This window comes from Nicotiana tomentosiformis, chromosome 1 (genome assembly GCF_000390325.3).
Source record: "Nicotiana tomentosiformis chromosome 1, ASM39032v3, whole genome shotgun sequence".
Taxonomy (NCBI): domain Eukaryota; kingdom Viridiplantae; phylum Streptophyta; class Magnoliopsida; order Solanales; family Solanaceae; genus Nicotiana; species Nicotiana tomentosiformis.
The window spans coordinates 18598793-18618773 of record NC_090812.1 but is presented as its reverse complement, the minus strand read 5'-3'; the positions used below and the strand labels follow the sequence as shown (position 1 = coordinate 18618773).

General features: G+C 36.6%; 1 protein-coding gene across 1 annotated transcript; it reads right to left on the bottom strand.

Annotated features, from left to right (window-relative positions):
* Window positions 1-449: 449 nt before the first annotated feature.
* Window positions 450-7087, bottom strand: LOC104102088 (ATP phosphoribosyltransferase 2, chloroplastic). Its single transcript, XM_009609709.4, has 11 exons — window positions 6684-7087; window positions 6508-6567; window positions 5643-5756; window positions 5423-5488; window positions 5207-5314; window positions 5020-5103; window positions 3486-3587; window positions 3272-3385; window positions 3117-3197; window positions 1613-1732; window positions 450-849 (listed from the first exon to the last, which is right to left on the bottom strand). The coding sequence occupies exons 1-11, from the start codon at window positions 6918-6920 to the stop codon at window positions 754-756; spliced, it is 1182 nt and encodes a 393-aa protein (XP_009608004.1). The 5' UTR covers window positions 6921-7087; the 3' UTR covers window positions 450-753.
* Between the last annotated feature and the right edge of the window lie 12894 nt (window positions 7088-19981).

Genomic DNA, 19981 nt, shown 5'->3' with positions numbered 1-19981 from the left:
AGCTAAAAATGGATGCTTAAAGGCAACTATGACCTTGGAGATTTTGGAGAGACTACGTTTCGATGCAGATATTGTAGAAGAAACGGTGTTACTCAATATTTGCAGATAAAAAATATAAAACATAAAACCAAACAGCCACCTTCATTGCATAGCTGGTCACAAGAAAGAAACAAGCCACCATAAAGAGGTATAAGAAAACAATAACTATGCAAATAAAAGTAGACTCTTTTGGTTAATTTGTTGGATTTTCAAGTATTGTTATGATATACTTGGAGGGCTAATAGAGATCATCAGATAAAGATAGAAATAGTATTGTGTTATGGTGCATCTTTCCCATAGACTGGATAGTGATTTCATGTTCCTGCTATTGAAAGAAGAATGACACAATCTCCTTCATTCTCATCTGAAATCAGAAAGAAAAATAAGAATGAAGAGGGCAGACCATCGCGTACCCAAAACTATCTTATTGACAGTATGCTCGAGAAAATCACGTTTATGCAATCTTTGAATTGCCATTGGCATCAAAATGAAGACAAAATTATTGTTACAACAAGAGCTGATATTAATCTACAGCAAACTGATATAAGAAGCCTAAACGTCAATACAATAAAAGTTGGCCCAGCTTATTGACAACACGGATTTCCCCAACTAGTCTCCCATATGGAGGCCCAGTTCCATCATTTTGGCCTCTCTCGAAAAAAGAATGAACTGTGGTTGTGAAAAACCAATTAAGCGACGCACTCATTAGATAGATCAAAGCCCCAACATTGAAAGGAGCTGACGCCACCTTGGTGTTTCTTCATCAAAAATATAGGTCAACGGAGAAATCAGGACGCCACTCCCTCCAATCTGTAGAAGACATTCAATAAGCAAAAAGTTATGACCAGAACTTGGATGCCTTACACATGAAAGAATCAAAATATAGACAGGAAGAGTGCTTGTATGCAATTCAATTCAGTCTGACAAAAAGATCATAGGCTGAATCAAAGGACACTCAAGTATGTTAAAGCCAGAGAATAGGGAGAAACTGGGGAAAAAAGTAATGGACCTGTACAGGCACATTTAGCTGTTCCAACACCTCTAGTCTCTCGTTTTCAATTTAAATAGGATAAAAAGCCAAATTTTGAAAATGGCAAGACTCAAAACCTTCCGACATCACCCGCCACCAGCGAACACCCCAAAAATCAGAAATAGACCACACAAATACGAGCCAAAAAAACAAAGAAGGAATATGCTTCATCATGAAGTTGTTGAACAATTGAAGCAAGAAAATACAGCATAACAGACCATCCATGTCCAATTTCGAGAGTTGGTTAACAAGAGATTGGTAGATTATTGGATGACCTTTAGGGGTCGTTTGGTTGGGAAACAAGTTATCCCATGATTAATTATCCCGGAATTAATTATCCTACCCTCCCATAGGGATATAAAAACACTACAATCCCGGGATTAGTTATACCACGATTTTATCCCAACCAAACATGAGATAAACCCATCTCAAATTTAATCTCGGGATTAATTATCCTTATCCCTCGTACTAAACGAGCACTTAGAGTTTACATATCACTTATACAAATTGTCAAAATATTATGGGAAGGAATTAGCATTTTACCGCTCTCAGCTGCTGAACAGACTTGTACAGTGCTTTCTTTGGTACACATATGACAATGGCAAAGTAATCAGCTGTAACCCGTCCATCCCGCTTGCAAAAGACTGGACTTACGGTGGGTCCCTGTATAATTACAAGATAAACATTTAATGAGCTGTCAAAACATTTAACAGAATAGTGCGAGCAGGTTAAGTGAAAAATCTTAGGTGAAATGGGTTTGAGACTCACTCCAGATCTCAGCCATTGATCTCATGCAGGGGCGGATCCACCCCTTAAGGTAGGGGTGGTATGGCACCCGCTAGGTTAATAAAATTATTATATACCTATATTGACATTTTCTTAAACTAGGTTAAATAATTGATCTTGCCACCCGCAGTCGCAAACTAAACAAAGGTGCCATGGTTGGGAGACCTTTTTGAAAGCTTTTACAAGTTCAAGTTTATGTTAAATTTTATTTGGCTCCATTTTCCTTTTGTCTCAGTCGTTTTCGGTTATCTCCCAATTCCTATTTGTCTTTTTCTTAATGTTTACATTTCTCTTTCCTTTATTCTATTAGTTTTCCTGTGACTTCTAGTGAAAACACTCAAAAAAGAGATTCTAAATTTTTATAATCCCACAAATATAAGCATTTCTTTTAATCTCAAATTTACAAGTTTTCTTCTTTCAAAATCGAAAGACTTAGGGTCTCAATGGAAATTTTAGATTATGATCAGTTTTAAATTTTTTTGTTTATTATAGCATAAAAATTTGAGTTATTCTACGGTTGTTAAGTTTAGTTTAAATCTCTTTACTATGTATTAAATTGTGATAAAATTTTGTAAATAATATTGCTTTGAAAAAACATGAAAGTTATGATTTCGATTTTTGGGAATTTATATTTCATCTAATTCTACATTTACTTATGGGGGTGTAATTTACCAATTGAAAACATATTTTTTTCTTGTTCTAATTGGTTTAATTTTCTTATTGAAGATGTTATTCTACTTGCGCAAATTTAATAATTCCCCTTGTGAAAGTGTTGGCTTTACTTGTATTGTTAATAATAAAGGTATGATTCTGGTATAAAATGCTAATTACATTTGTCTTGATATTTGAGATATAATTTTCATGTATGCAAATCAAAAACGCCCATTAAGTTGACCCGAATAAACTCAAAAGAGACGGAACGAAAGGAATAATACACGTTCCTAACAAACTCTATATTAGTCATTACAAGGTGTATATTAGAAAAAATTATGGCACCCACCATCTTCAAATCCTAGATCCGCCTCTGAATTCTCATGCTATAGTGATGAGATCAAAGGTCGGACGGAGTAGGCATAGAATACCTGTTCCACCCAACAATTGTTCAATCATAAGAATGTTTGCTTGGGATCTGTACAAAGGTTACACTATGTTCTCATATTAATTTTACTTTTCAATCATGTTTCTTAATAGTTGTGGCTCAGTTAAAATTCTTAGGTTTTTTAAACTACTAATTTATGTGTATGCCAGGGACTTGGATAACCTGCAATCCAGATAGTGACGTTTGACTCAATATTCGCTCAGCCACTTCCTCTGCACTGCTTCCTCGCATATTAGCAGTTACCTGCCATACAATTTGTTAGGCAACGAGTACAGATATAACAAAAATCTCAACAACATTAAAGAAGTTACACCCACTGTGAATTGACCAACAGCTCTCAAATGTGCCTCCAACCTTTCTAGCATTTCATGTGTTATATCAAGTACACCTTTTCGCTGCATTAGGGACTTTCTGCCAGCGACAAGGACAGCCTAAAAGGATGAAATAATATCAAAGAATAGCCATGAAGCCTACTCAAATTGCATACTAAAAGAATGTCAATAATACATCGCAACTGGAAAGAATGATCACCTGGCTTTCCAAGATGACTCCACCTTCTATTTCCTTCAAATTGTTTTCTCTCAGTGTGGTTCCACTACTCACTAGATCCACAATAGCATCAGCGATCCCCATCTGAATTATTATTATTATACAGGGACAAGGAATAAGGATACATGGCCAGCATGTTCAAAAGAAATTCATAGTAACACTTCCGAGTCTCAAAGAATCAAATCTCAAGTGGCAAGACTATCTTGTTTCATATGTTAGAAAGGGTTATGCTATAAAACATAAAATATCCCAGAAGATAACATGTGGCATGAGCAATACGAAATGCCAGATGACCACTAGATTCAGAGTAAGAGAGATTCTGTGCCATTACTCTATGTTAAGTAGTGAAGGAGGGAACGAAGAGGGGGAGAGAAGCAGAGGTCCTTGACTTACTTCTCTTAGAGGTAACCTTCATTTGTTCTCCTCCAGTTGTATGGACAACAAGAAGGACATTCTTGTTAAAAAAGATATTATTCCTCCTTTCTGTCCAACTCTGAAGCGGTTAACATAGCTGAGAGGTTGGCTCTCCACTTACACGTTTGACCAAATTAATGGCAGTTGATTGAACCTTTCAAAAGTGTATAAATCTAATATGCAAAGCATTCAACTAAATACTAATTGCATCAACTAACTGAACACAATAATCCACATTTCACAGACATGGTTTTAGAGAAACTATTCCTCCTTTCCTTCCAACTTCGAAATGGTTAAAACAGCAAAGAGCACGCTCTCCAGTTATAACTTATACGTTTGACATGGTTATCAAAAAAATAATGGCAGTTGGGTGAAATTTCCGAAAATTTGAAAACCAAAGTGCAAAGCTTTCAACGAAATAATTGCATCGACTAACTAAGCACAATAAAAAAAAAATTACAGACATGGTTATGGGAAATTGTTCCTCTTTTCTGTCCAACTTCGAAATGGTTAAAACGACAGAGAGGTTGCTCTCCACTGACACGTTTAACCAAACTAATGGCAGTTGAGTTAACTTATCAGACTTTTAAGATTTAATATGCAATATTTCAACAGAATACTAATTCATCAACTAACTGAACATAATAAATTCACATTTTACATACATGGTTTAAGGGAAAATATCAAAGCTTTCTTTACACAAATTAGCATAAATAACAATTTCAATCCAAGTGGGCAAGCAAGGTCAATTAAGCAAAGTCCTAATTGTATAATCTAAATATGCTAACCACAAGGTGGAGAATTATCAGTGTGCACACAAAGTTTTTTTTTTTACACCAAGTATGTAATATCTTGGTGCGCACACCAAGATATTACATACTTGGCAAGCAAACTCAAGATAAATCCATTAGCTATGGTATGCCAATAGCCACCAGCCAAGCACAAGCAAAACTAGGAGCATGGGGCCAAAAACTATGGAAAATACCCAAACAAAACAAAATACCAGTATACCAAGAAAAATGTACCAAATCCCAATTCTAAAGCAACACGGCTATCTTAAAGTTAAAAGGTCTTAACTCCTATCTACAAAAGTTATTCTTACCGCAGGGGCTGCTTCTAGGGCTCCATCAGCAGTTGAAAAAGTGACATGCTTCAATCCATTGTCTTTCATAAATTTAGGACCCAACTGCAAATAGCAATTACTAATGAGCACATCACAACAAGTTAAAAGAATGAAAGTAAAAGGAGCACGTAAAAAGAAAGCTTAAGCAAAAGTAACAGCATTATACATATGTGAATCCTGTTGCAACTCTCAGTGGCCTCTCAGGTGTCCATTGTGGCATCTCTGCTAACTCCTTCATTGAGTTCACGTTCTCAAAAATCCCATATTTTGGTATCTGAAAAACGCAGTAGATCTTACTGACAAGAAAAATATTATCGCAAAAAACCAGAAAGAATGGTACAATAAGCATGTTACAGTTCTCTTGTAAAGTACAATGACTTACAGCTAGAGATAGACGACAATCACCATAGTCAAGGGAATCATGGACAATGATGAGATCTTCATTCCCCTGCCAAAGAAAAAGTCTTATATTGAGCATCCATTCTAAGGATTTTGCTAGTATAAATGCACTAGTAACTAATAGAATTAACTTAAGATTGGACCGTAATCGACTCTTGTTTATGCTTCATATAGACAAATAAGCTGAAACACTCACTTCCTACCTGCCCAAATTCACTGACTGTGTCGAGACCAACGATGCCAAGGTCTAAATCTCCTGATACCAACTTCCGAACAATGTCTTTTGGCCGTTGAAACCAAACTTCCAGATTGGATATCTGCAACCCACAAAGAAAAATAATGGCGTGTAACCAAAGTAAATCATGTGTTCTCCTGAATAATAAGCTCTAGATTCCAAAGAGATAACCCAAAAAAATGCAATGCTCAAATGAGAGCTTTCAATAAGTGTGAAAATGTCAAATATTCGATAGCACAGTCCTCCATAATATTTCCCCTCAAGTATATATAATATAATGCTTGTATTGAAATGATATTAGGGAAAAAACATCCATGATGCATGTAAAAGATAGAAGTATGTAATAGAAATTCCAGCAGTTCACGGGAAAACTAAAGGGTATAGAACTAACCATAAAGGAGAAATAAGAAAAGATCAAAATCATGGAATAGGTGGACGCAGTCATTAAACAAAATCTCCTTCAGTGACGCAAACCATATAGGGATACATCTTTTTCTTCTGTTTTAAGGGTTTAAAAATCTTTCTCATGAGTCATGTCGAAAGGGTATGTTGTTGAAGCACAGAATGCGAGACACCAGATAGGTTGTAATTACCAGACAATTGTGAGTTAGAATCCATAAAAGACACCTATCTTAGCTAATATCTCCATCCACACAGAGAAGGCGGCACTTGCATTCTTACTAATAGCTAACATGAACTTACTGAATCCAAACAGCTAACTTAAAATCCACATTATTTCCATTTAGCAATTGCTGAAAAGGCAGAAACGCAAACTCATGCAATTCAGTGACAAATGTATTCAAAATTTTACTGAAAGCAAAATTGCTGTACACCTGTGGAATTTCTGCAACGTACTGCCGAGGATTCACCTGCCTAACTGATAGCTGGCAATCCTGTAATTCACCGAAAATGAAGATAAACAAGTTAAAATTCAGCATTTCATTATAATTACATGTATACATTAGCTTAAAAGGGGATAAAAAGTAAATCCACGAATGAATTCGAATACCTTGAGAAGATCGAGAGTATCAGTAGCCATTCGGCCTTTGCTAGGTAAGCCGAGGCGAATTTCATTTCTATCGGAAGATCTTTTCTCCACATTACCGTTCACGACGGTCACCGGAGAAGCCGCGGAGCAACAGGAGACTGTGAATTTAACGGAAACTTTGCGACAAGTGGTAACAGACGGTGAAGAAGAGAAAGATGAAACGGAGCCTTGAATGAAAAACGTCTGAACAGCCGACATGTTCTAACTTTTATTTCGCTCGAATGAAATGCCGGCGGAAATTGAGATGGAGATGGAGGTTTACGGTGGGAAGAGATAAAATCGCCGCCGCGAATGGGTGACCTGGAATGGTGGAAGCGAAGTGAGAGTAACAGGCGCGTGTGGTGTGCGGACGATTCTCTTGAGGCAAAGAGAACGACCGCTTTAATTTGGAATTTATACAATGCTGCCGATTGTATTTTCACTTGCTGCAATTCCCCTGCTATTTGCTCACACGTGTGGGATTTTTGGGAACCTTCTTTTTCCCCCTTCTCAGATTTGTGAGTTTTGACCCTTCGAGGTCCCTTGGGGCATTAGAAGCTCAGATGAGAAATTTGATCCATTTATTGGAGTTCTAATTTTTATTTTATCTTTTGTTTGGCCAAGGAAAAAAGAATATTGAACTAAAAGCTAGGACTACGTCCGTTTCAATTTAGTTGAGCTAATTTGACTCGACACGAAATTTTAAAAAAAAATAGATTTTTGAAACTTGTGGTCTTAAAAGCCTAAGAGGTAAAAGCTTTGTAGGGCCATGACATTTGTGTGGTTATAAAAGCTTCTCAATAAGGGTAAAATTGGTAAAATGAAGAGTTTAAAGTTGAATTATTTTCAAATTTAGAAATGTGTCATTTATTTTGAAACATACTAAATAAGAAAGTACCTCATCTAATTTGAAACGGATGGAGAATATTTTTGCCTTTCGAAACAGGTGTTGAACCTATGTGGCATTTGATCATTAACTCTACTATCACATACAGGGGTTAAAAAGAAATTATTTAATATCAATTTAAGAATTTAAACATGTCAAAATATTTATGAATCATGTACTAAGTGGTACATATTTACAAAAAACTCTCAACAACTTAGGTGCCAATATATTGTGCTATGATACCCATAATGTTTTTTCTTACCATTATGTGGGGATTGTGAAAATCAAACACATGATTATAGGGTAAGAGACTCTTACTAATTGAAATTTAACTTAGACAATGCAAATGTTTTATATAAACGAATCGTTTACAACTAAGCATACAAAAATTCCACTAATTTAACTCAAAATCACATTGTTATAGTTGTTGTATCATATTAAGGATCGATATACAAATAAGTCGGCTCAGAGACGAATTTAGGATTTAAGTTTGGTATGTACTTAATGCAACTAAGTACAAATCTACGGAATTAAGGAACTAATTGGAAGAATAGCTCCTAAACACTCTACAAATCAAGGAAAGAAGGAGATAATATGAGCTGAGATAAAGAATGAGAGAGAGTGTTATTCAACAAATATCGGATGATCGATACAATCTTATCCCCTTCCCTTATATCCTCGCAAACATATTTAACCAACTAACCGTCTAACTAACTCCCCTTTTGAAAGTACTGTTATGCCCTCTTACTTACAACAATTTTCTAAAGTACCCCCTCCTATTAATTGGTATATAACAACATCCTCCTCATATAAGAGTCCTTGTCCTTTAGGACAAAGTCATGAAATTATTGTTTGAAAGCATGAGCATCCACCCAAATGCTATCTTCAAGGGAGCAATTAAACCATTTGACCAGAGTAATCTTCCTGCTATGGTTGTCAATCACTCGAGAGTCTATGACCTACTCTGGTTCCAAGATGATATGGCCATGTGAGTAAAGTGACACTGGGAGGTCAGGAACCAGAGGAGCAGGGCCAATGTGCCTATTGAGTTGTGAAACATGAAATGTTGAGTGAATTTTAGCATGAGCTAGCAACTGAAGTTGGTAAGCTATAGATCCCACTCGTTTAACCATCTGGAAGGGTCCAAAGTATTTAGGACTAAGTTTGTGATAAGAATGTCCCTTGAGAGATATCTAACGATAAGGCTGGAACTTCACATACACCAAATCACCATATGCAAATTCCCTAAATGATCTCTTTTTATCGGTATAAGCTTTCATTCGCGACTGAGCCAACAATAAATGATGTTTCAAAAGTCTGATAGTGTTTTCCCTTGCTTGCAAACTCCTGTCAACTTCCTCCACCAGTGAACTATAGGGAATATAGGGCATATGAATAGGAGGTTTCTGGCCATACAACACTTCAAAAGGGGACAGTTTGATAGCAGAATAATAAGTGGTATTATACACCATTTTGCAAGCAGCAACCAATGTATCAAATCCTTAGGTTTGTCAGTACACATACATCAGTGGTACCCTTCTAAAAAATTATTGACCACTTCAGTTTGGTTATCAGATTGTGGATGGTAAGCAGTGGAGTGGTGCAAGTGAACTCCCCGAACATAACGAAAGAAAAAAAATTGCTTAAGAACACAATATCCATGTCACTAACGATGGTTTGAGGCAGTCCATGCAGCTTATATATGTTGTCTGGAATGCTTGAGCCACTGAAAGAATAATGTATGGGTGCTTCAAGCTAATAAAATGAGAATATTTGCTCAATATGTCAAGGACCACCATTATCATTGTTTGGTTGTGTGATTTTGGAAGACCTTCTATGAAGTTGATGCTAATGTCTTGCCAAACTTTTTCAGGGATTGGCAATGGTTGCATCAGACCTGGGATTTCACTATTTCTCCTTTGCATTTCTAGCATACTTGACGTACCTTAATATGGGCATATACATCTTCCTTTAATTTCTTCCAAAAGTAAAATTAACTAACCCTTTGTAGAGTAGCTGACATCCCTGAATGACCACCTACTACTCCAGTATATAACTATTGTAAGATTTGCTCTCTTAGCTCCTTATCTGAACCCACCAAAAATTTTCCTTTTCGATATAACACCCCATCCTTTAACATCCACCGGGGATTGGACAAAGGATCTTATTGTATTTGCTCAAGAATTTGCTGAGCATGTGGATCATTAGTATAAGAAATTCTAATCTTTTCTAGAAAGTCAGAAGTGACAACGAATATGGTTTGTAGTTGTGCTCCACTGTTATGCAACCTGGATAAGGCATCTGCAACTAGATTATCATGCCTCTTCTTGTAAGTAATGGTGTAGTAATACCCCCATCAACTTTGCTAACCATTTTCATGTCTTGGTGTGGATATCCCCTGCTCCATAAGGTACTTCAAAGTTTGATGGTTTATCTTGATAATAAAGTGCTTCCCAATAAGGTAGGGTCTCCATTTTTGTACAGCTGCAACAATAACAATCATCTCCTTATCATAGACTATTAATTGTTAATGCCTTTCACTTAAAGCTCTACTCATGAAGTCCAAGGGATGACCTTTCTGCATCAACACTCCAATTCCATTCCCAAAAGCATCAGTTTCAATTATGAATTCCAAGGAAAAATCATGGAGAGCAAAATAGGTGTTGTAGTCATGGATGTCTTCAGCTCATTAAATGCTTTATTGGCCATATCAGTCCATATAAATTTGCCCTCTTTGAGGAGCTCGGCCAGTGGTTTGGCTATCAAACCATAGCCCTTAATAAACCTTCTATAATACCCTGATAGATCCAAAAATCCCCTAACTTCTTTGACTGTTCTGGGAACTGGCCAACTCACCATCACACTTATCTTGCTAGGTTTAGCCGTCACTCCTTTGGAGTTTATTACATGCACCAAATACTCCACTTATGTTTGCCCAAACTGACACTTACTCATTTTTACAAACAAGCAATTTTGTCTTAGTAGCTCAAAAGCTTTCTATAAATGCACCATGTGATCTTTCCACGAAGAGTTGTATATCAAAATATCATCAAAAAAAACTAATATCAACTCCTTTAAGTAATGTTGAAAGACCTTGTTCATTAGGCTTTGGAATGTAGAATGTGCGTTAGTCAATCCAAAAGGCATGACCATAAATTATATTGGCCATGGTGTGATCTAAAAGTTGTCTTTCCGATATCTCTTTCACTCATTCTTATTTGCTGGTAGCCCGACCATAGGTCTAGTTTAGAAAAATATGTTGAATTCCCTAATTCATCTAGGAGCTCCTCAATGACATGAATGGGGAACTTATCTTTAATAGTGTAGCTATTGAGCTGTCTGTAATTGATACATAACCTACAAGTGTCATCTTTCTTCTTACAATCACAATAGGGGAGGAATAAGGACTTGTGCTTGGTCTGCTCACTCTTGCATCAAGCATTTCCCGAATCATCTTCTCGATTTTATTTTTTGACTAGATGGATACCTGTAGCGTCTCGCATTTACTGCTGGGACACCTTCCTTCAATATGATCTTATGATCATGTTCTCTATGAGGAGGTAAGCTGGCAGGTACCTCAAATATAGACTTGAACTATTTCAAATTAAGTCAGTCATTGGATCCTTATGTAGAGTATGACCAAATCGTGGTACAAACCCCTAAAGAAGTCACTCCAATTAGGCAACCCTCTTCCCACTCGACCTTTCGTCATTGCATGATGCCATTGCAGGGCCCTCCCCTCCAAATTAATCGCAGCAATTTTTACTTTCTTTTCCCCTGTTGTCCCCTCATACTCAAAAAATTGCTCACAACGATAAACTCACCCATCTAAGTCATCCCCATTAAACCTAGGGAACTCTATTCTAGAGTATTTGAAGCTAGGGTTACCTAGTTTTGGTGTTTCCCCCGCTTCCACCTTAGTTGCAACTAGCGGAGTCGGAGTCGGAGCTTGACTATTAGCAGCTACAACTGCTATCAATTATTGAATTTTCCCAGTTACATCATCGCTTTTTTTTCGCTATGAGTCGAACTTGATCTTTGATTTTCTCAATTTCCAGTCGCATCTCGCCGTTTCTCGTCACCTTCGGCATGATTTCGGTCAATGATACAATAGCTCTGATACCACATGGTATGTACTTAATGCAATTAAATATAAATCTACATAATTAAGGAACTAATTGGAAGAATAGCTCTTGAACACTCTACAAATCAATGAAAATAAGGAGATAATGTGAGTTGATATAGATAATGAGATAGAGGATGTGTGTCTTATTCAACAAATATCGGATGATCAATACAATCTAATTACTTTTCCTTATATCCCCGCTAATAGATTTAACCAACTAACCGTCTAACTCCCACTTTGAAAGTACTGTTATGCCATCGTATTTACAACAATTGTCTAAAGTACCCCTCATATTAATTAGTATATAACAAAGTTCTACGGGTTCAATCTTAAATTTATAGGTTCAAACCTAGTATTTATTGTAATTTTAGTGGAATTTTATACATAAATATATGTTATACGTCAAAAGTACTAGGTTTACACAAAACCGATGTCCGAGTGCTACATCTGCCACCGCATCGGCTTGTGGTTCAATAAGATAATGGGCATCGCTAATACACTATAAATTTTATGTAAGTTGTAAATAAATAAAAATTTAGACTTGTGTCCTTAATTGTAAAAAATTGTTTGGGGTTAGTTTGTGCATTACTAAATATACGATAAGCTTGTTAGCCTATTTTTAAAAGAAGCCTCTTCGACATGTTAGAGTTACTTCCAATTGTTTACAAACTTACTCATAAGTTATGTTTTCTTTGCAACTTCCCTCTCATAATGTAATTAAGGATAGTTCAAATTTGTAAAATATAGATTAATAATCTCTGCATTATTTGGAATATAATATTGTTTGATTCATTAAATTAAAATTTTGTTACTGCTCGAGCATGCAAATATTGTTAGATTTGCTCTCTTAGCTCCTTATTTGCATCTACTAAAAAATTTTCTTTTTGATATAACACTCCATAATTTAACATATATAAGGGATTGGACAAAGAATCTTGTTGTATCTGCTAGAGAATTTGTTGAGCATGTGGATCATTAGTATAAGAAGTTCTGACCTTTTTTAGAAAGTCAGAAGTGACCACAGATATGGTTTGTAGTTGTGCTCCACTGTTAGACAACCTGGATAAGGCATATACGACTAGATTATCATGCCCATTATTGTAAGTAATGGTGTAGTCATACCCCAACAACTTTGCTAACCATTTTTTTTTGACTTTGTGTGGATATCCTCTGCTCCATAAGGTACTTTAAACTTTGATGGTCTATCTTGATAGTGAAGTGCTTCCCAATAAGGTAGAGTCTCCCTTTTTGTACACTTGTAACAATAGTCATCATCTCCTTATCATGGACTTATAATTGTTGATGCCTTTCACTTAAACCTGTACTTATGAAGGCCAAGGGATGACCTTTCTACATCAGCACTGCTCCAATTCCATTCTCAGAAACATCAATTTCAATTATGAATTCCAAGGAAAATTAGGGAGAGCAAAAACATGTGTTGTAGTCATGGTTGTCTTCAACTCATTGAATATTTTATTGGCCATATCAGTCCATAATAATTTGTCCTTTTTGAGGATCTCAACCAGTGGTTTGGCTATCAAACCATACCCCTTAATGAACCTTCTATAATACCTTGTTAGCCCCAAAAATCCCCTAACTTCTTTGATTGTTTTGGGAACTGGCCAACTCACCATCATACTGATTTTGCTAGGTTCAGCTGTCACTCCTTTGGTATTTATTACATGACCCAAATACTCCACTTCTGTTTGCCCAAACTGACACTTACTCATTTCTACAAACAAGTAATTTTGTCTTAGTAGCTCAAAAGCTTTATATAAATGCACCATGTGATCTCTCCATGAAAAGTTGTATATCAAAATATCATCAAAAAAGACTAATATGAACTTCCTTAAGTAAGGTTGTAAGTCCTTGTTCATGAGGCTTTGGGATGTAGAAGGTGCGTTAGTTAATCCAAAAAGGCATGACCACAAATTCATAGTGGTCATGGTGTGATCTAAAAGCTGTATTTTCGTTATCTCTTTCATTCATTCTTACTTGATGGTAGCCCGACCTTAGGTCTAGTTTAGAAAAATATGTTGAACTCCCTAATTCATCTAGGAGCTCCTCAATGACAGGAATGGGGAACTTATCTTTGATAGTGTAACTATTGAGTTGTCTGTAATTGATGCATAACCTCCAAGTGCCATCTTTCTTCTTAACCATCACAACATGGGAGGAATAAGGACTTGTGCTTGGTATGATTAATCGTGTATTGAGAATTTCTTGAATTATCTTCTCAATTTTATTTTTTGACTAGCTGGATACTAGTAGGGTTTCGTATTTACTGGTGTGACACCTTCCTTCAATATGATTATGTGATCATGTTCTCTCTGAGGAGGTAAGCTGGCAGGTACCTCAAATATAGACTTGTACTAGTTCAAATTAAGTCAGTCATTGGATCCTTACGTAGAGTATGACCAAATCGATGGTACAGACCCCTCAAGAAATCACTTCAATTAGGCAACCCTCTTCCTATTCGACCTTCCGTCATTGCGTGATACCATTGCAGGGCCCTCCCCCCAAATTAATCGTACCAATTTTTACTTTCTTTTCCTATGTTATTCCCTCATATTCAACAAACCGCTCCCAACGATAAACCCACATATCTAAGTCAGTCCCATTAAACCTAGGGAACTCTATTCTATTGAATCTATGGTTACCTCGTTTCAGTGTTTTCCCCGCTTCCACCTGAGTTGCAACTAGGGAAGTCGGAGTCAAAGCTTGACTGTTAGCAGCTACAACTGCAATCAATTATCGAATTTTCCCAATTACATCGTCGTGTTTTTCCCCTATGAGTCAAACTTGATGTCTAATTTCCTCAATTTCCCATCGCATCTCGCCGTTTCTTGTCGCCTTCGGCATGATTTTGGCCAAGGATACAGTAGCTTTGATACAACATGGTATGTACTTAATGTAATTAAGTACAAATCTGCAGAATTAATATAATAATATCTCCTGAACACTCTACAAACCAATGGAAATAAGGAGATAATGTGAGTTGAGATAGATAATGAGAGAGAGAATGTGTTTTATTCAACAAATATCGGATGATCGATACAATCGAATTACCTTCCCTTATATCCCACCTAACAGATTTAACCAACTAGCCGTCTAACTAACTCCCCCTTTGAAAGTACTGTTATGCCCTCATATTTACAACAATTATCTAAAGTACCCCTCCTATTAATTGGTATATAACAAAGTTCTACAGGTTCAATCTTAAATTTATAAGTTCAAACATATTATTTATTGTAATTTTAGTGGATTATTATACAAAAATATATATTATACGTCAAAAGTAATAGGTTTAAACAAACCCGATGTCCCAGTGCTACATCTGCCACCGCATCAACTTGTGGTTCAATAAGATAATGGACATAACTAATACACTACAAATTTTATGTAAGTTGTAAATAAACAAAAATGTAGATTTGTGTCCTTAATTGTAAAAAAAAATTGGGGTTAGTTTGTGCATTACTTAGTATAAGATAATTTTGTTAGCCTACTTCTAAAAGAAACCTCTTCGACATGTTAGAGTTACCTCCAATTGTTTACAATCTTACTCATAAGTTATCTTCTCTTTGCAACTCGTCTTTCATAATTTAATTAAGGATAGTTCAAGTTTGTAAAATATAGTTTAATAATCTCTGCATTATTTGGAATATATTATTGTTTGGTTCATTAAATTAAAATTTTGTTACTATTTATAACATAAAACATGCATATAATCTTAAGTTCATTGGATACACTTTGGTTTTGATTAATATTTTGAAAGTTGAAAAACGCAGGAGTTAGGGGTTAAATTGTTGACTATGGGAGCTTGGAAGAGTGGTGAGGATGCGAGCCTTATGTGGACCACGACGATACAATGCATTAAGTAAGGTGCCAGATAAGTGTTAGGGGCTTCAAAGGGTTACTATGGTGGTCGCAACAGAGACTGGCGGTGGAATGGAGAGGTCCAAGGGAAGGTGAACACCAAGAAAGCGTCGTGTCTGAAACTAGTGGAAAGCATTGATGAAAAGGAGAAGAGGTCGAATAGGGAGCGGTATAAGTTGGCTAGGAAGGATGCGAAGTTAGCAGTTACCGCGACTAAGACTGCAATATTTATTTGTTTATATGAAGAACTTGAGGGTAAGTGCAGGGATAATAGGTTGTTTAGGAAAGCCAAGATGAGAGAGAGAGAGAGGCCCGTGACTTAGGACCAAGTGAGGTGCATCAAGGACGAAGAAGGTAGAGTTTTGTTGGATGAGGCTCATATCTGTCAAAGATGGCAGATTTACTTCCATAGTCTCTTGAACGAGGAGGGGGACAAAAATATTGTTCTGGGTGATTTGGGATCTTCTGAGGGTTGTTGTGACTTTGGGTATTGTAGGCGTATTAGAGTTGAAGAGGTTGTGGGGGCTATGCATAAGATAAGTAGGGGCAGAGCGACCGGGCCACATGAAATTTCGGTGGCGTTTTGGAAGAGTGTAGGCAGAGCGGGCTTGGAGTGGCTCACTAGATTATTTAACGTCATTTTTAGGATGAAAAAGATGCCCGAAGAGTTGAGATGGTGTCACGACCCGAAATTCTCACTTTCGGGACCGTGATGACGCCTAACATTTCACTTGCTAGGCAAGCCAACGTTAGAATAATATTAGCTATTTTTAAATAATTTTAAATTAATTAATAACAAAGAAGCCAATGCGGAAGTGAAGTCTGAAATGTAGTGATTAATCCATAAAAATAGTGATGTCTAAATACCATCACAAAATTGATGTCACAAGTGCACGAGCTTCTAGAATAATACAAATAAAGGGTCTGAATAAAATAAAGTTGTCTGAAAACAAACACACAACTAAAGTAAAGTAGACGGGGACTTCAAAACTGCGGACGCCGTGCAGTTATACATCAAGTCTCCTCTGGGTAGCTGAAATCCGAGCAAGTCTATGGTATGCCGCTGAGACCAACTCCGAAATATGCACAAGAAGTGCAAAATGTAGTATCACTACAACCGACCCCATGTACTGATAAGTGCCAAGCCTAACCTCGAATGAGTAGTGACGAGGCTAAGGCAAGTCACTTACATTAACATGTACGCAATAATAGTAATAACCACAATAATAGAATTAAATCAGGTAACTTATTTCTAATAGTTGAATCCAACTCAGCAGTGATAACCAATTATTATTTCAATCAATTTCCGTTGCAGCGTGCAACCCGCTCCCACAACATATTCATTTTCAATCCTCCCATATATTTATTTTAATCAAATATATATATAGACTTTTAAATAAGTCTATTGCGGAGAGCAACGCGATCCCCCAATATGGACTTTTAATAAGTCTGTTGCGGCGTGAAACCCGATCCTCCAATATGGACTTTTTAATAACTTTGTTGCGGCGTGCAACCCGATCTCCATATATATATATATATATATATATATATATTCCAACAACTCATAAATATAATAAAAATTACTCCGATAAATATCACGTCCAATGAGAAACTATTAAGCATCAAGGCACATAATAATTATAATTTATTTATGAACAAACAATAGCAATTAGCAATTAATTATGAAAAATCATGGAGAAAATAGGCAGTTTAATATTTAATATGCTAAATTTCAAGTAACAACTAAGACACATAAATCAAATAACATGTAAAAATTATTGTAAAAATTCCAGAATTAATATTTGACAAAGAATACGAGAGAACGATTATTATAACAATTAATTCTTGTCTTATAACAATTTATGATTTTCAAATAATTATGCAAATAATTAATTTGACGACGAATAGACACTCGTCACCTCCCCTATACGTCGTTCACATGCATTTCACATAGCAAATAATTTAAGGGTTCTATTCCCTCAAGTAAAGGTTAACCACGATACTTACCTCGCTTTGCAATTTCAATCAATTACTCGACCACAACTTTTCCTTTTAAATTTGTCTCTAAAAGCTTCAAATCTATTCACAAACAATTCGATATACTCAATACGAATCATAGGAATTAATTCCATATGAATTTACTAATTTTCCGGATAAAATCCGAAATTCACTTTAAAAATTGACAGTGGGGCCCACATCTTGAATCTCGGAAAAACTTACAAAATACGAACACCCATTCCGAGACGAGTCCAACCATACAAAAATTATCAAATTGCTATGTCAAATGGACCTTCAAATCTTAAATTTCCGTTTTTGAATTTTTTTTATAAAAATCTGATTTTTCTCCCAAAATTTCACGGATTCATGATATAAATGAACATGGAATCATAAAATATAATCAATATAGGATAAGGAATACTTACCCCAATTTTTTTCGTGAAAATCGTCCAAGAATCGCCTTACCCGAGCTAAAAAATGGACAATGGTTAAAAATGGGACGAAACCCATTCTCCACAACTTAAGTTCTGTTTTTCAAATTTTTACCCTTTGCGAATACGACCAGTGCCTCAACACAAATTTGTGCTGTCCAATTTTACCCTTCGCGAATGCGAAGCTTGCCTGGCTTGACCTTCGCGAACGCGAGCTGCCCTTTGCGAACGCGAAGGCAAATTTCTCTCCGCTCATTTCCCCTTCGCGAACGCGAGGCTTCAATCGCGAACGCGAAGCTTTACATCTCGACCCTTCGCGAAGACGTTCTTTCTGTCACGAACGCAAAGCACAAAAAATGTGCTAGTCCAATTTGTTGTTAGCGTTCACGAGAGTTCCTTCGCGAACGCGAAGAAGAACACACCGGAAGCCTGAAGTTTGCAGAAACCAGATTTTTCAAAGTTTGAAATCATCCCGTGGCCTATCCAAAACTCACCCGAGCCCTCGGGGCTCCAAACCAAACATGCACACAAGTCCTAAAATATCATACGAACTTGCTCGCGTAATCAAATCACCAAAATAATACCTAGAATGACAAATCAGACACCAAATCAAAGAAAATTTTCAAGAAAATTTTAAAACTTATATTTTCACAACCGGACGTCCGAATCTCGTCAAATCAACTCTGTTTCTCACCAAATATGGCAGACAAGTCATAAATATTATAGTGGACATATACCGGGCTCCGGAATCAAAATACATACCCGGTGTCAATAAATCCAACATTAGTAAATTCTTAAAAATCATTAAGCTTTCAAACTTTTAATTTTTTATCAAAATTCTATCTCTCGGGCTATGGACCTCGGAATTCGATTCCGGGTATACGCCCAAGTTTCAAATCATGATACGGACCTACATGAATTGTCAAAACACTAATCCGAGTCTGTTTGCTCAAAATATTGACCAAAGTCAACTCAGTTGAGTTTTAAAGCTTTATTTCATATTTTAATCTATTTTTCACACAAAAACTTTTAGGAAAATTATACGGACTGTGCACGTAAGTCGAGAAATGATAAATAGTACTTTTCGAGGTCTAATAATATAGAATTAATTATAATATTTAAATATGACATTTTGGGTCATCACATTCTCCACGTCTAAAACAAACGTTCGTCCTCGAACGAAGTTAGAAAAAGTACATGAGCTAGTGAATAAGTGTGCATATTTACTCCACATGTCCGACTCAGACTTCTAGATAGATGCCTCTACCGGCTGACCTCTCCATTGCACCCGAACTGAAGGATAACTCTTAGACCTCAACTGCTGGACCTGGTGGGCTAGAATAGCCACCGGCTCCTCCTTGTAAGTCAAATCTTTGTCCAATTGGACCGAGCTGAAATTTAATACATGGGACGGATCACCATGATATTTTCGGAGCATAGACACATGGAACACCGGATGAACCGTTGATAAACTAGGTGGTGATGCAAGCCTGTAGGCTACTTCACCCACCCTTTCAAGAATTTCAAAGGGTCCGATATACCTAGGGCTCAACTTGCCCTTCTTTCCGAACCTCATTACACCTTTCATAGGTGAAACCCGGAGCAATATTCTTTCTCCAACCATGAATGCAATATCACGAACTTTACGGTCGGCATAACTCTTTTGCCTAGACTGAGCTGTGCGAAGTCGATCCTGAATAATCTTGACCTTATCCAAGGCATCCTGTACCAAATCGGTACCCAACAACCGAGCCTCTCCCGGTTCAAACCAACCAACTGGCGATCGGCATCGCCTTTCGTATAATACCTCATATGGAGCCATCTAAATGCTCGACTGGTAGCTATTATTATAAGCAAACTCTGCAAGTGGCAATAACTCATCCCAAGAACCTCCAAAGTCTATAACACAAGCGCGAAACATATCTTCCAATATCTGAATAGTGCGCTCTGACTGTCCGTCTGT

What these genes read in the sequence shown, in the direction of transcription:
- LOC104102088 (XM_009609709.4), bottom strand. Translation starts at nt 6,920, where the DNA reads ATGTCGGCTGTTCAGACGTTTTTCATTCAAGGCTCCGTTTCATCTTTC. An exon ending in TTGCAACAGGATTCACATAT is followed by an intron (nt 5,104 to 5,206) that starts GTATAATGCTGT and finishes TGCTATTTGCAG; the next exon opens with TTGGGTCCTAAATTTATGAA. An exon ending in GAGTCATCTTGGAAAGCCAG is followed by an intron (nt 3,386 to 3,485) that starts GTGATCATTCTT and finishes TCATCCTTTTAG; the next exon opens with GCTGTCCTTGTCGCTGGCAG.